The following is a 16,537-nucleotide window of genomic DNA, read 5'->3' on the forward strand; positions in this document are numbered from 1 at the left end:
CAAACGAACTTTAATCGAACCATCCGGTTGGGATATTTGTCATTTTGTGTTTTTTTAATTTCCCCAATTTTTATCAAAAGCATAAACTTTGTTTTTTTCCGAACGGATCAGGTTCATCATTCAAATAGAAACAGTACTTTTTACACGGATTCATTATTTGGAGGGGAGTTTAGAATTACAATTGAAAAACAAATTAAAGCAAAAACAAAATAAAACTGAAATTGATAGACCATGGTGGCTTTTTGCGTGAGAAGACATAAACAGATTCAATATTAAGAGGGGAGGTTAGAATTATAAATCAAATCAATACTTTTTTTTATCTATTTCAGAATTCAAACGGTAAATTCATCCATGAATCTTCTGCCAGTTCTTTATTTCAGCACAGAAATCATTATGCTCCATCTTTCCATGAAAAAAAGAAAAAAGAAAAAAATCAGTCTCCAGCGGAGACTCCCCACTCGGCCGATGGTGGCCAAGTAATCGGCTGTGACTGTTCCTAAGTCATCAACATGCTTTAGTCTTTTTGCGTACTGGTAAATTTTTCTTTTTCCCGGCTTCTGAACGTTTATTGCCACTCTCTTTTTTGTGATGAATTTTGCATGCCACGTAATTCACTACCTAAAGTTAATAAGATGAAATCAGAACATTATTTAGTAAAAGAAAATTATATTATAAGTAGTGCAATTTAATTAAAGATTAAATCAGATTTCTCTATAATTAAGCAGAAGTGACGAAGCTGTGTTGCTAATTAGTTAGTACGGACCTCGGTTTGAGTGGTTATGTCAAGAGCAAAGGCCGAAAGATACGAGGGATTAACTCCAAATTCATGCATGACCCAGCGACTTCTCGTTCCTGTCGGCGGCTTCCCCTCGTAGAAGACGAGAATTTTCTTGAACCCAACAATTGAATTATTCCAAATTATTTGTTCAACTTTACCGGTATCCTTCCAGTAACCACTCTTCGTCGTCCGCTTAGGCTGTCCCTTGCCATCTCTGTTTTCCAACTGGGTGAAGAAGTACCCCTCCTCCGGCTTACAATTCTTAAATTCACCTGAACAGGCAATACATATTATATATAAATTAAACAAGAAAAACCAGAATGTATCAAAATACTATGTATAGTGGAGCAAAATCTAAAAACTATAATGAAAAGAATGCATCACCGATTGGGAGTTGACGAGGATGATCATAAGCATACAGATCAATGTCTTTGATAATATTGCTAGGAAGCCGTTGGTTCAAGATCTTTTTAGTAAGATATTGCACGATAATCTCTTGACCATTGGGTGAAAATCGGTACCCCAACGGTAAATCAAACTCTTCTTCTTGATTAATACTGCCAAAAACACCTTGAGAGGCCATTAATAAGACACAGAGAGAGCTTATACGTTAGCTTTGCTTGCTTGCTTACCAGTTGCTGCCCCAATGTTCTAGTGCCAGTCAGTAGTCACAAGACACATTTATACATAGACCATAGAGAGAATGATTTCGCAGTTTAGGTCTACAAAAAGTCAATATCTCGTCCTAATCGTTTCCCAAAGTTGAATTTGATTCCCACTTGAACTATGATCCACAAGTTTCCAGTTTTCACTTGTATAAAATTGGAAAAAGGATCCTGCTGTTTCCGTTGAGCTCCTGTGCAATCTTTTTAACAGGAAATAAGATTAGCTTTCATGTTTGCTAACGGAAACAGGGAATAATAAACTCTTCTTGCGTCTCCTTTGGGCAACTTATGATTATCGAGATTCAGAGCAGTTTGATGCCTCCAACTCCCAGTGCAATACCTTTCCTATTCACTACTCTCAATTTTTCAAGATTTAAGTATTCACTGGTTCTCCATTTTTTAAGGTGAAAAAAAATAAAAAATAAAAATAGAATTAAAGGGGAAGCGGTGATCACTGATAATTTATATAATATACATGCTGCTGCTTAAACAAATAAAATTTCAATTACGAGAAAAAGTCTATTCAACAAGTAAAATTGGTATATACTGTATTGCCTAACTGCTCGAGCTCCATTCAAAATAATTGGATTCAAAAACAATCTTTAGAAAATTGAAGCTTCAAGATGGCAAATCTCTTCAAAATGCTTCTCACTACAAGCTAAGTAGTTGCTAATGTGCAAGTTCTGAAGGAATCTTGAAGAATGTCTTGATTCAGGTGATGACCTGCCAGAGAAATTACAACAAAAAAATAAATGAGGGCAGCAGGGAGGGAAAGAGCTCAAACTAAATTCTTTTTTTTAAGGATTTTACTGAAAAAAAAAGCAGCAACACCATTAGAGGATTACCTATAAAAACTATCTTATTCATCTGTTTCTCCTCTGTTCTCCATTTTCGAGCAGGAACAATCTCATAAATCTCCCTCACAGCCTACCAAATGTTCAGCGACAAACAACTTAGAAATGAGACAGCATTCATCTAATCAGCTGAGGCAAGGCCAGTGATTAGAATAAAGATAAATTTGCATACAATGGTGAACACCGGTGCCAATAACCAATGATGAAGAATTTTCAATTAAATCAGACGCTCCTTCCAACTGAAATTTGTTTACAGTAAGCTTAACTAATATGATTAGAAACTTGATTTCTACGTAGAACTAAGAGAGCTCTCTGCTGATTCTAAGGTAGCTTCCCATGAATTTCGGTGAAGATTTCGAGAATTTAGCAAACTTTTTACATTGATCTGAAACCATCCAAATCTATCTATACATTAATTGAGTGGTACAGGAGGTTCCCTGAATACCATTAACCATTTCACAATAGAGCTAACCACAGGATGAATTAAATTCTTGAAAATGTTGGCATTTCCTCTTGCTACTACAATATGTCTTGTTGCCAGATTTTTAACATTCTCTAAAAGAGAAACTCAAAAGACAATTAAGAGTATTATGAATATTATCATAAAAACAGCTGAGAATCTAGAAGAAAGCACAAGAGAGAAGACTAAGAAGGCATAAAGCGACAAAGCATCAGAGACAACAAATGGAAAAACACTTTGTCTAATTAAAAAACAATACCATAACTGAAATTTTCATGTCATTATCAATCATTGCAAAATATTACCTGCAAAGTATGCAGTTGATCGGAGTGTTTAACACTTAAAACCCCTTTGCAACGGTACACATCCATGCCATCTTTTTTATCCCAAAGAATCTCCTCAAGCCATAAGCGAACCTACATAAAACATAATCGCAGGCATTATTAAACACAAAATATTTATTTACACACAAAAGAATGCACTTTAACAAGAGAGGTGTTTAAAACACTATATAAACAGAACATATACTGTTGTCAAATTTCAAGTCATATAAGCAAGAAGGATTCGGTCATCTGACTGATCAGTTAGAAGACATAATCCAAATAATCGTCCATATACACTAGTGAGAAACATAATAATAACAAGGTGCACCAACTAAGTAGAGCATGACTTCAGCTACCAATTTGGAGAATTACCTTATCAAGATTAACTGCCAGTGGTTCACAAATGGACAAGGTTCGCACATTATTGTCGTGAAGATTCTGAGAAGATTTATACTGGTGTTCCTCCAACAGTCCTTCTAGACGAGTGACATGCTGTGAGCCAGTAGGGGTAAAAATCAAATAACATCAGTTCAAATGTAGGTCAGTATAATCTACTAATGTACCTATCATGATGAGTCTGAACAGAGTTTTATAGGATTTACTGTGGCATCATATGCTCGACAATTCAATACTTCAGACAGGTCAACTTGACATCGAACAGAGCGGATGACACGGGCAAGGGAGTTAATTTCATGTATTTCCTTCTCCAATTCATCAAGAGCATCTCCAGAACACTCTGGAGAAACTAAATCGACCTTGTTAAGAATTACAACATCCTACAAGAATAAGTGACATTCATAAGCCTCTAAGATGCTCAACTTATCCAATATTCATTACACTCCACAAAATATCCAAATAAAAAAGTAAGAAAAATAAAATAAAGAAGAAGAAGAAGAAGCAAACACTTTTTCTGAAAATACAAAGCTATTGTGGAACTACATCATAAAAGTAGAATGGCATAAGACTTACAGCAAATGCTATTTGATGAATTGCTTCAGGATACGAAGACAAGTGACGATACTTATCAATCTGGAAAAGAAGATTTTTGGCATCCACAACCTATTTGAAAACCAAATTATATGGTAAAAGGTAGCAGATAAAAGAAGTAGAAACTCCGGATATAGCATATAAAAACTTGGAAGATATAAAATTCATCACAAGCTCATAAAATAGACTACTACATACTATATCAATAAAATAAACAGTTTGCATAATCAAGATAATCCTGAGAAAACGACAATGCAAAGTCTAAACCATACAGAAATGAGAAATAAGTTTGCATACAGTGATAATAGAATCAAGCCTGACAGCTGATTCCAGCTGGTCATCCAACCAAAGAACAGATGCCAGAGGAGCAGGGTTTGCTAACCCAGTGGTCTCGAGCAAAATATGATCAAGTCTACAAGTCACAAAGCAACAATTCATCCCATTAGTTTCTGAAACTAACATGTCTATTGCAAAATTTCAGAAGTCATAAACACTGATAAACTTAACTATCAGATTCCCCATAAGTTGTATGCTTAATGGCTTGAAAAGAAAAAAAATCATTACCTTTCTTTTCTCTGTACAAGTTGCTCGAGTGCTTGAACTAAACTATGTTTAACAGTGCAACAAATGCACCCATTTGCCAACTCCACCCACTCTTCAACTAGTGCACCTCCTTCTCCTTCATTTATCATTGCTCTCTCAACTCCAATCTCTTCACCAAACTCATTCAAGATGACAGCAATTCTCTTTCCATGTTTCCCATTCAAGATGTAATTAACAAGCTGAAATTAATAACCCCATTTGAAAGTTCACAATTTGGCACAAACTATAACACTAATCCCACATATTTTAATACTTCTTCAAAAGTTTCTCAAACTTCAACACCATTTCGTTAAATGTTATTAACAGAAGAAGCAAACAAACCCAGCAAAATTAAGCACAATAAAACACTATTTTCACGAACAACGGGAGCAGAATTACATAAATAAATTATTTAAAAAAAAAAAGCAAAAACAAGGGTTTTAGTTACAGTGGATTTGCCAGCTCCAAGAAAGCCAGTGATAACGGTTACGCCAACTGAAACGTCGTCGTTTTCATGAGAGTTGGAGAATTCATGAGTAGTTTCGTCAATTCGAACAGCTAGAGGTGGATCTTCTTCTTCGTCCTCCATTTTCAATAGAATAAAAAAGGATTAAACTTCAAATTTTTTTTTTTTTTAGTTTTTCTCCCTCGAAGAAGATTGATTCTTTTAGCAACTAAAAGTGGGCGGCCATAAGACTTGAAAAAAAGTCAAAACCCGAAACCAATAGTCAATTGGTTCATTGATCCGATCGTTTGCCAGTGAGTTGGCCAGCGGGCCGGCCAGCAAGGCCCACGCCGACCGCTCGGCCTCGTTGAACGAAACAGGACCCAAGGCCCAATACTGATGCAAGCGAAGCAAATATTCAATCTTAAGATTCCTTACAACTTAAACTGCTTATGAGTTAAAAATAGAAAAGGTAAAGTTATATGCACTCTAAAAATTTCTCTCAACACTCTATTACTACGTATACTCATCCATTAATTTAAAAAAAATAAATTATATTTTGTAAACTCTTTAAAATGTCAAAATAATCCTCAGTTAATCCTCTTTAAATTAATCATCTTAGTTACTCTACACACTCATGAAAATGTTATATACACTCAAACAAATAAATCAATTAAACAATATATCCTTTGGCCAAATTAAGGACGATGTTTGTTCTACTTCGCAAATTCAGAGTTTAGAATCAGGAAGAGAAGTGAAGATGAAATTCTTAATCGTAGTAGTTGATTAACTACACTCAACATCACGGCCAAGACACGTGATACGGAAGCTGGTCGCAAGCTGAAGTCTCACCATAGGATTCAAAGGTGGGCTGATAAGTCATACAAAAGGTTTCACCTAGGCAACAAGTGGAAGAAACTATTTGCTGGTTCTTCCCATGGAAAGAATATTGTAACTTTTGTTCCAAATCATGGTTTGCTTGAACTATATTGAAGAAAATGATGAGGTGTTGATTGTTGGATTTGGACGTAAGGGGCATGCAATTGGTAACTTATTTTTGGATTTTTTTTTTTCCCTTTGGATTTGGTTGAAGATAATGTCGCAAACATGCTTGCGGGTTTGTAATATCTTAGTGTTGCAAACTAGCTTATAATAATATGAATAATTGTCAATGTTATTCTAATATTGTGGAATGACACGTATCTTTTGGAGCCAAAAAAAAAAAAATCAATGTTATTCTAATATTATCACCTACCTAACCATCGGGGAATAACAAGGAAGATTATTTGTACTGTAAACTAGAAAATTAAAAGGATCACACATACTTTATTAAAGTTAAAATCTTCACATATTGAGTTTCCTTTCTAAATATTTATTTAAGATATTTAGAAGAAAAAACTTAAGATTTAAAATAGTAAAAAAATTAAACATTAATTACAGTGCCCTAAATGAATGTCCAAAGTAATAATATTAAATGTGCTCATAATAAAATATCCTTAATAGTAATTTATATCATGAGCATTTTTATAATAAAAATATTTATAAAAATAAGAGTATTAAGAGTAAATAGCATATAACCCCACCTAAACAGAAAGTAGAGTGTGCATTCATTGTCGGTCAAGTTAACAACTAGATAATTAATTAATTAATTTATTTTAGTTTTTTTATTTGAAAGAAGTACCGAAGTCCTCACCTATTTCGTACAATTAATTTCAAAATATATTCATATTTATATATAATATAAGCGTTAAACGTGCATAATTGGGGGAGAAATTAAAAATAAAAAAAACTTTTCATGGTCTAATTGAACTAAGAACACAAGTCAACAAGAAAAGGTGTCAAAAATCTATGATTACAATTCGACAATGGAATAGTACGAAATCCATAAAATAACTTTTGAACAATAATAAATTAATCCAAAAACTATGGTCTGAACATGAACTCTACCTAACCAGAATACCATAGAATATACATCGAGCCATCAACTAGAGCAAGAGCAAATGTTACTATACATGCCCTACTGTATAAACAACTTGCACGTATGCCGACTCCTTTGCCTTCACACTTGCACTTTCCCGAAATAGTTGGCGTATACAAGAATTAATCAAATGGGGTTTTTATATTAGCTGTTCGCGAACTTTGTCCAACTGTTATGGCCCCATTAAACTCAATCAGCAAAATCTATCTTGTTTGTTGTCGAATTTTTTAACCATTACGTTTACGTATATAATCCTCTGAATCCCGATCAATTTTGCAGAAAATGACAATCCTCTCGTTACAAATTAATTATGAAGATAAATCCGTCTTTAACATTTTCGTTTCTTGGAAGTTTAGGCAAACCTCTCCGGACAAGAAAACTTTCAAAAACCGGACTTAATATTCAAAGGATCAGTTTTTCATCCCGCCCATCATAACCAAATGATCAATGATCTAACTCTGAGACTGCTGGGGATAGAAAAGTGAGCTGATTTCGGCGAGGGGAAAGGCAGATCCACTATTATTGACCCACGCGTATATGCTACTGAGGTGGGATTTTGTTGAGTAATCTTTAATTAATTTTGTCATCATAGTTAGCACACACTGTGGATTGTAGTCTTCATATCAATGCATGGCCAGCGAAGCAAGAAAGCAAATAAACTTTTATATACCAAAGGGGTGTTGAGGCATTATGTGTCCCGTCATCTATATCCATTTCTTCCGGACACGCAAAGAATTAACTCCTTTATTCTCGGCCCTATGAACCAAATAGAGGCATGACGTGACCCGAATCATAATTATGATAAGGATTTAACAAAAGACAAAAATTAAAAAAACAGAAAATTGCTGCCTGTATCTGACCTTATTGGAAGTTGCCGACACAGCGAGTATGGGGTTGGGTGTTATCGAGAAACAAAGATGCTTTTTTTTTTTTTTTGGAAATAAATAAGCTTTTCTATTTTGTCTATTTAGTTTCTCTTGGAATATTTCGAGAAGGAATATTCTTCTTCTTTGGAAATAGTGTAATATGAGTGGACCGGTTAGATAGTTTTTGATTGATTAACTTCTTGCAGATTAATTACATGTTGTAATTTGAACTTTTGTATATTATCTACCTGAAGAAATCCAATTCTAATCATAAAAAATTTGATGATCACGGTGAGAAAATTCTAATCATAAAAAAATCATCAAATGAAAATTACTTACGCATCGACTTGAACGCATATTTCTTGGTATTGACATTAGAACCAATCTATTCGGTCGAAGAAAAAAGAAACCAAAAGACACATCCGATCTTGCACGTGGTGCGTACATATGACAAAATGAAAATCAAGCTTTTCACGCCAAAACAGACATTCCGTGCTTCATTATCACGGAAAATAGGAATGAAAAACAAACTCCCCAGTAGGAATTTGGACCTGGTCTGTGATATATCAAGAGAAAGTCTACAATGCAACACAACAAAGAAAAGATAAAAAGGCACTACAACAATCATCTAATCTAGTAATAACATGAATGATTATTATTGTGCACACGTCTTCTTTTCTATTTGTTACATATCTTGTTAGAATAGGTGTTTTGGTTCAGTCCACCTCTCATTGATTGAAACCTTTTGCATCATCAGTTGACATTTTGCCAGTAAATGTATACATTCCTCAAATGATGTGTTGTCTCTACTGTATTTTAGTATATCACGTTAGAGTAAAAGGTATCTCAAACAAGGAAAAAAAATAGTAAAATATAGAAAGAAGAAAAGCATAACAACAAATATACTAAAAAAGCAATCAAAAACGCGTCGAGCAGGGTATCTCAAACAAGAAAAAGAAGAGTTAAATACAAAAAAAAACAAGGCATAAAAAGAAATACGTATACTGCAAAGCAATCGATTGGTTCTTATTTTTTATACATACATTCGTACGTGTGTGTGTGTATATATATATATGGGATTTAAAACCGTATGATTTTAAAAACTTAAAACTATAAGCCTTTAAAACCGTGTAGTTTTAAAGTTTTTCCTGACTTTCCCGTACTTTAAAATCCTTCACCAAAAAACTACTTTATATATATATATATATATATATAATCCATGGCCATCATCGCCACCATTTGACCCGTTACCACCATATATCATGTTCAATCTAGAAGACATTATAACTTATAAGGCTTGATACCGTGTGCACACCATTAAACTCAGTGGGAAATGATACGCAAACCCCACGCCAACAACCCTGAAATACAAGTGAATTTCAGACTGTCCAAACTCACTGCCATTTTAATTGCGTGGGGCGTATTTTATCATTCCCAAACTCACTGCCATTTCTGGCTTTCTTAACGACCCCAATAGTTATTATTTCGCAATATTTTAATTTCTTTCCTTAAACCTTATCCCTTTCCTCTTTTCTATATAATTCCAAAACCACTTTTGCTTTGCTGCAACTTTACATGAATGAACTCCCTCTCTTGAGTCTTGGCTTTTATTCTTCACATCCGCATCACCTCTTTTTACGTATCATTTTATCATTAATTTCTCTGTGGGGATTGTGAAGTTACACCATGCTGTTTAAAAGCGGCATTGCTAATTTGGTCGTATCACTACTACTGGTTGCGTTTGGGATCCAGACTTGCTCTTCACAAATTAACAGAGCTAGCTTCCCAAAGGGTTTTGTTTTTGGGACTGCATCCTCTGCTTTCCAGGTTGGTATCAATCATTGCCATTTTAATTTAATTAATCTTTTTGTTTTTTGGGGGTGGGGGGGTTAAAAATGAGGTCTAAAATTCAGATATAAATAAATGGGAAATGAACGGTGCTTTTAAGAGCACCAAGTCTTTTTCCATCTTCAGTGTGTGATCTGAGTTGTTTCGGATTCCAGTTGACGATAAGAGTGTTGAAGAGATAAAACTTTTTGCTTTTGCGCCGTGCTGTTGTTCCACTGACTCGAGAGTGTGTGAAGGGTAATTTTGTCAATTCAAACATAATTTCTGTTGGAAAACGGCGGTTTTTCTTTTTTCTTTTTAATATAGCCAGCGAATTCGTCTAGAAAGTCGGGACATTCACATTCCGGATTTGCGGTCGCTTTCTTAAAGTTTTTATTCCTTGTCAAAGACCTTCGCATTCTATGATTTTATGAATTTACCCCCAGTTATTCTTCTTGTTTTCATAGACACCACCGCGCGGTAGAATTGTCAATGTAACGGGATGTGATGAGATATAATACACAAGTGGGATAAAAAAATATTTTACTCTCATCCTTATATTTTTTTTAGAATAAAAATATATTTCAATTTAGTTCTAAAAGAGATGAGATCATGCGGGATTACATCCTAATTAAAAAAATTCTCATCTTTAATCGGTAATGAGATGGGATAGAATAAAATTTAATAATTTTAATCTCATTCTGTATATACAAATGGGATAAAAAAATATCTCACTCTTATTTTTATATTTTTTTTATGGGACAAAAATATACGCGATCTCGTCCCAAAAATATGTCGCATAAAAAAAAATACCATCCCTACGGAGCTGGAGCTGTCGAGTGTAAAGTTTTTGTCTTTTTGAAATGGGGAATAATAGATTTATTTTAATTAAGATATGTTCTGGAAGTGAGCTGGCGAAGGCATCTGTCGGCTACAATCGAACTGATTTCTTTGATGGCTGACTTTTGAGATTCATGTATTAAATTTTTATTAGACTGTTTTATATTTTTTGTATGTGAAAAGGAGAATGAGATAAAAATGAACCGCTCTCCAATCAAGATAACGTAGCAAAGCAAAGATTCCATGGTTGAAATTATATGTACAGATAACATCACAATCCGTAGAAACAACAAGACTTTGAAGAGTCTAACACAAAGCTTCGAAATCTTAATTCTATGGTATTGGATCCCATTTTTTCCAAAAAAAAAAAATTCGATTGATTAGATTCTTGGTGAAAGTAATAATGCTGCTGGATAATGTCCTTTTTTATTTATTTATTAATTTTTTTTTTTTTTGGGCAGTATGAAGGAGCAGTGAAAGAGGATGGAAGGGGACCGACTGTCTGGGACACATTTTCACATACTTTTGGTAACACATCATAATTTGCTCAAAATATTTTAAAAATGCCATGAACAACTATAACACATCTAATATCGCTTGAGTAGGCCTCTTTATTTCATGAATCTCTTCAAATTCTGCTACAGGTAAGATACTGGATAATAGTAATGCTGATGTTGCCGTGGATCAGTACCACCGCTACCCTGTGAGTCTAGAAATACTGACCCCCAATCAAAGAATGGCTTTATTTTGATCAAAATTGTTTTCATCAGCTAAATAATTGATAATTTATTATAATGGACTTTGGTGTTTGAGTTCAGGAAGATGTACAACTTATGAAGGACATGGGCATGGATGCTTACCGGTTTTCTATTGCTTGGTCTCGGATTTTCCCCAGTAAGCTTTTAGCACCAAACTCGTTAATTGCTGCACTTCTATTGATCATTGTTGATTAATTAGAGATGAAATTAAGACAATTTCTCATATTGTTCTTGTTTGTAGATGGAACGGGGCAAATAAATCAGGCAGGTGTTGATCATTACAACAAACTCATTGATGCTTTACTTGCTAAAGGTATCCTCCAAAATTTTTCAGCTTTGTGAGGAATGTAAGGAAGAAGGAAAAAAAAAAGAGATTCTAACTGCTCAAAACATGCGCAGGAATTGAACCATATGTGACTCTTTATCACTGGGACCTACCTCAAGCCTTGGATGACAAATACAAAGGATGGCTTGACCGCCAAATCATGTAAAATTAGAATGCTCTTACACTCCAACTCCAACTGTATAGTATAGTTCCTTTTGGTAAAAATATCCAATTACAGATCATTAAAATGATTCAATTGGTTCATATGCTGTGTCTCATTTACAGCAATGACTTTGCTACATATGCCGAGACATGCTTCCAGAAATTTGGTGACAGGGTGAAGCACTGGATTACATTCAATGAGCCACATACATTTACCATACAAGGCTATGATGTGGGGCTGCAGGCACCTGGAAGGTGCTCAATCCTTCTTCATCTATTCTGCAGGGCTGGGAACTCTGCTACTGAGCCCTACATTGTCGCCCACAACGCTCTCCTTACTCATGCAAAAGTGGCAGATATATACAGAAAAAAATACAAGGTGAAGTTTAGTACGTTAATGTTAAAATTGAGAGGCATCACATCACCAACAATTTTCATTATGTTAAACAACTGGAGCTGGAATTAGGATCTCACTTGGTTGGTCCTCAATCCATACAGGCAAAACAGGGTGGATCACTTGGGATAGCGTTTGATGTTATTTGGTATGAATCTGCATCAAACTCCACAGAAGACGCTGAAGCAACTCAAAGAGCCCAAGATTTCCAACTTGGCTGGTAAATATAATTACACCTTTATCTTTCTGATTTGTCAAGAGTTTCCGGAAACCAACACAAAGGTTGAAATTCTAATTTGTAGAGTTATTACAGGTTTCTAGACCCTTTGATGTTTGGAGATTATCCAAGTTCAATGAGGAATAGAGTAGGAAGCCGGCTGCCAAGATTCACCAGCTCTGAGGCTGCTCTCCTCAAGGGATCTTTGGATTTCGTGGGAATCAATCACTACACTACTTTCTATGCTCAACGTAATGCAACTAATTTAATCGGGGTTGTGCTTAATGACTCCCTTGCAGATGCTGGCGCCCTTACCATCCGTAAGTCAAAAGAACCTCCCATTTGAGATTTTAAGGCATCCAACGTACAGGAAGCTTATAAGTTTTGTTCTAAAAACATCAGAAACAAGGGTGCTAACCGCTAAGCTATTGTTTTCACATGTTTTTCAGCATTCAAAAATGGGAAACCTATTGCAGACAGGGTATGTGTAACCATATGAGTTAATTAGTATTTATTTATTTATTTTTCTTCAAATATTGTTTAGTTCATATGGCTAATCATGCAAATTTATTTTCCATCTCATTGCAGGCAAATTCAATATGGCTGTACATAGTGCCTCGTGGAATGAGAAGCTTAATGAATTACATCAAGCAGAAGTATAGGAACCCCACTGTCATTATCACTGAAAATGGTGATCTTTTTTTTCTTTTTCCAACTATAACCATTTATTTCATCTAAAAAGAAAGTAATTATTGAGCTGATGAATATTCATTTTTCATGTTCATCACAGGGATGGATGATCCAAATAATCGATTCACCCCAATTAAAGAAGCTCTGAAGGATGATAAAAGAATCAAATACCATAACGACTATTTAACAAACTTGCTAGCTGCAATCAAGTATGTAATACATACTACTTCACATATAAGTGTACTTGTACATACAATTTTCAGTATTTAGTGACTTCTAAAGTGTTGGCTAAACAAAAGCTAAAATGATATATTTTGATTAATGATGCAGGGAAGATGGATGCAATGTGAAAGGGTATTTTGTATGGTCATTATTGGATAACTGGGAGTGGGCAGCTGGTTACACTTCAAGATTCGGTCTATATTTTGTGGATTATAAGGACAATCAGAAGAGATACCCTAAGAACTCTGTTCAGTGGTTCAAGAACTTCCTAAATTCAACAAAATGAAAGAGTTTATTCTTTTATAAGGAAATTGGTTTTTAATGTACTTATATGGTTGTGTTTTTTTTTTTTTTGGTTGGGGGGGGGCGGCTTTGAATTCATTAAGTTTTATACTGTAACCTTGCTGCATTGATTTGATAGAATTATATTGATGTATTAGGTGAAATTATGTTCGATATACAAGCATGGAGATATAGAATTGAACTTTAAAGTTAAGAGTGTAAAGAAACAATTTATAATATGATGTTTGCAAGTTGTGATGAAATTGAAGAATATATAATATAAAGCATTGTCCTTAATACCCCTGTGTCCTAAATAAGTTAGCAGGGTAATTTTCAGTTTCATCCCCTAAGGTTTTGGGTCCCTTCACTTAGATAGAATGTATAAAGGTATCTCCACTTTACACCCCACCGTTAGTATAAAGTTTAGTATATATTTAATATGTGAGGGCATTTAAGTAATTACATGCTAACTTGATTAAATAGTAAAAACATTTTGAATTTTTACACTTTTGAAACTGGAACATGTCAAAAACATTGTTATGTCCGTTGAGTAATAACAGAATCATGTCAGTGTTCAATGGGTTTTATATCAAATGTTTGTTGGGTAATAACATAAGCATGTTAGTGTTCAATGGATTTTACACCAAATCAAAAACAATGATTTGTTTAATTTTTATCTTTACAAATTGAAAAAGCAAATTCATATCATCATTAACGCATTAAGCGAATTCGTTGTTGTGACGAACAAGATGTCGGGAAAGCAATCAGAATCAAGTTTGACGGGAACTGATGTAAGAGTTCAAACAAATTCGACGACCTTGAGTAAATACTGGCAACGACCAAGAACCCACCCACTTACGATGGAGTCGCATGCCAAGTAACTGAAACTTTCCTTTTTTGTTATACTTTTTTTTTCCTTTTTACAGTGTTGGGATGAGCTAAAAGTGAAGTTGAGGTTGAACAATAATGCTGATGTGGGTCTGCAGAGTTGGTGCATGTGTTGTTTTTTTTTTTTTTCCTTCAAATCATGAAAACCCATGATAAAAATTGTTGTTTTAGTTTGTTATTTCTTCGTTGGTTGATTTTGGAGGTTGACTGCTACTAGAATTAAGAACTTGTCATGACTAATTTTAGTTGGGTTATATGTTTTGGTCTCTAAATTGTGAATATTCATTGCATAAACAGTTGTTAGGTTGGTTAACATTTTGTTGAAGATGGATATTTCAGGCAAGATTTAGAGTAGTAATATGACAAATGCATGTATTTATTTCTTTTTGGGTGGTGATACTGATAAGTATATTTCTCATGAGTTTTATTGAGATTTTAATATAATTTGGGACTAAATTTGTGAATGATCCAGTGCCCAGTACACATCTAGAATATTGTTTTACATACGCAAGGGTATTTAGTCATTTATACAATCAATTATCAGTCAACTAAACTTTATACTAACGATAGGGGTGTAAAGTGAAAATACCCTTATACATTCTATCTAAGTGAAGGGACCCAAAACCTCAAGGGATGAAACTGAAAATTACCTTAAGTTAGCATAAGCTGTATTAAGTTGGCTTTCCCACATGTTACTAGGAGAGCTAATGAATTAACTTTTTTCTCATATTGAAAATTGGTGACAAATTGAAGTAGGAATACTAAGGGTAGTCCTACAGCTTCACTCAAGCTACTCAGATAAATCTAATATCAATAACAGAACCTATTGATTTTCTGTATGCACAGATTTTTGTGTTCATCAAACAAGTTACCAATTAACTCTATTAGGACACACCTCGTCTTTATATGAGACATGAAAGCTTTCAAGGCAATATGAAAATTAAAGTTAATTCTTCATTATAAAGAAAAGATAGATAAAACTAAAATCATTAATTTGAGTCCCGAAAGTCGTTCTTAATTTCTCATTTACTCAAATAAGCATGTTATTATTAGGATCCAAATTGGACTACATTACATACAACTAATTAGCAGAAGCAGCTAGCTTTTAGGGTCTTAAACTTAGTTATATGGTGCTGCTTAAAAATTCTGTTTGCCCTCAAACACATCACCAAATTGCCAATGCGGCGGTGCAACATCATCAAATTGAACCATTTTGCCATCACTGGTAGTGACTTGAAATGACAAGCTTTGCCCTAGTAATTGTGCAGAAGTTTGCCAGTTCTGGCCCCAGTTTCGCGACATTTGTATCCAACCCGTGCTTGATCCTTTAATCTTCACATCAATCACCTCACCAGCACCCCCAACATTGTACACTAAAACAAGTATCCAATAAGGATTCCCATGCATTTCAAACATAACCCCTCCAGATTTAACGCAAGACACTCTTCGGTACAAGACAGGGACAATGCCACCTTTGTACTCTGCAATTTTTCGGAACATGGGTTGTGACAAATCAAAGTGTTTCAGGGGAGGATTGCACCAATTTTCATGGGGTTTGCTGTAATTCGGAGGGCAAAAATTTGTCGCAGTTACGCCAATAGCACCCGCCCCCTTCAGGCACCATTTGGAGTTATAGCACACGATTTGATAACAGGCGCCGCAAGTTCGGCCGTTGTTGAAAAGAGCTGTGCTTAAAGCTGTTGTCTCGAGGCCATACCCTTGTTTAAATAGGTCTCCGTAGCCACAAGCTCCGTCTGCATGGATGTTACGTGCAAAATGAAAACGAAATTAATGGTTCAATTTCTCAGGATTGCATGCTATGTTTCTGAAAAAGAAAAGGAAAGAAAAATCTCGACATCGAGGTTGAAGTAATTTACACATTGTTTCATTGCCAGCCATGTCACCGTAAAACGTTGCATGTGCGGGACTCCACTCAGTTAACGTTGAAGCTGAGCTAAAGAGGTTCAGCGCCATAGCCATTAATAAAAGAATAG

The 16,537-nt window shown here is 34.8% G+C and overlaps 4 protein-coding genes across 5 annotated transcripts; 1 reads left to right on the top strand and 3 right to left on the bottom strand.

Moving 5' to 3' along the window:
- Positions 1-242: 242 nt before the first annotated feature.
- Positions 243-1,694, bottom strand: LOC18045073 (NAC domain-containing protein 83). The gene is made up of 3 exons (XM_024186509.1): positions 1,163-1,694; positions 764-1,050; positions 243-618 (listed from the first exon to the last, which is right to left on the bottom strand). The coding sequence occupies exons 1-3, from the start codon at positions 1,359-1,361 to the stop codon at positions 505-507; spliced, it is 600 nt and encodes a 199-aa protein (XP_024042277.1). The 5' UTR covers positions 1,362-1,694; the 3' UTR covers positions 243-504.
- Positions 1,695-1,925: 231 nt separating this feature from the next.
- Positions 1,926-5,347, bottom strand: LOC18044237 (COBW domain-containing protein 1). The gene is made up of 9 exons (XM_006437896.2): positions 5,098-5,347; positions 4,632-4,849; positions 4,365-4,479; positions 4,050-4,139; positions 3,683-3,856; positions 3,453-3,572; positions 3,063-3,173; positions 2,289-2,370; positions 1,926-2,166 (listed from the first exon to the last, which is right to left on the bottom strand). The coding sequence occupies exons 1-9, from the start codon at positions 5,236-5,238 to the stop codon at positions 2,102-2,104; spliced, it is 1,116 nt and encodes a 371-aa protein (XP_006437959.1). The 5' UTR covers positions 5,239-5,347; the 3' UTR covers positions 1,926-2,101.
- A 3,842-nt stretch (positions 5,348-9,189) lies between these two features.
- On the top strand, positions 9,190-13,918 carry LOC18044238 (beta-glucosidase 40). Of its 2 annotated transcripts, none has more exons than XM_006437898.2 (13): positions 9,190-9,765; positions 11,067-11,133; positions 11,250-11,308; positions 11,424-11,499; positions 11,605-11,676; positions 11,763-11,850; positions 11,974-12,229; positions 12,349-12,464; positions 12,558-12,781; positions 12,911-12,942; positions 13,050-13,152; positions 13,252-13,360; positions 13,482-13,918. In XM_006437898.2, exons 1-13 carry the CDS (start codon positions 9,625-9,627, stop codon positions 13,657-13,659), a joined length of 1,521 nt encoding a protein of 506 aa, XP_006437961.1. In that variant the 5' UTR covers positions 9,190-9,624; the 3' UTR covers positions 13,660-13,918. The 2 variants fall into 2 exon arrangements, with proteins under 2 accessions (XP_006437961.1, XP_006437962.2); XM_006437899.2 differs by lacking the exon at positions 9,190-9,765 and adding an exon at positions 10,800-10,943.
- Positions 13,919-15,655: 1,737 nt separating this feature from the next.
- Positions 15,656-16,517, bottom strand: LOC18044239 (expansin-A23). Its single transcript, XM_024186300.1, has 2 exons — positions 16,421-16,517; positions 15,656-16,297 (listed from the first exon to the last, which is right to left on the bottom strand). The coding sequence occupies exons 1-2, from the start codon at positions 16,515-16,517 to the stop codon at positions 15,681-15,683; spliced, it is 714 nt and encodes a 237-aa protein (XP_024042068.1). The 3' UTR covers positions 15,656-15,680.
- Positions 16,518-16,537: the final 20 nt, after the last annotated feature.

Source organism: Citrus clementina, unplaced genomic scaffold (genome assembly GCF_000493195.1).
Source record: "Citrus clementina cultivar Clemenules unplaced genomic scaffold, Citrus_clementina_v1.0 scaffold_4, whole genome shotgun sequence".
Lineage (NCBI taxonomy): Eukaryota > Viridiplantae > Streptophyta > Magnoliopsida > Sapindales > Rutaceae > Citrus > Citrus x clementina.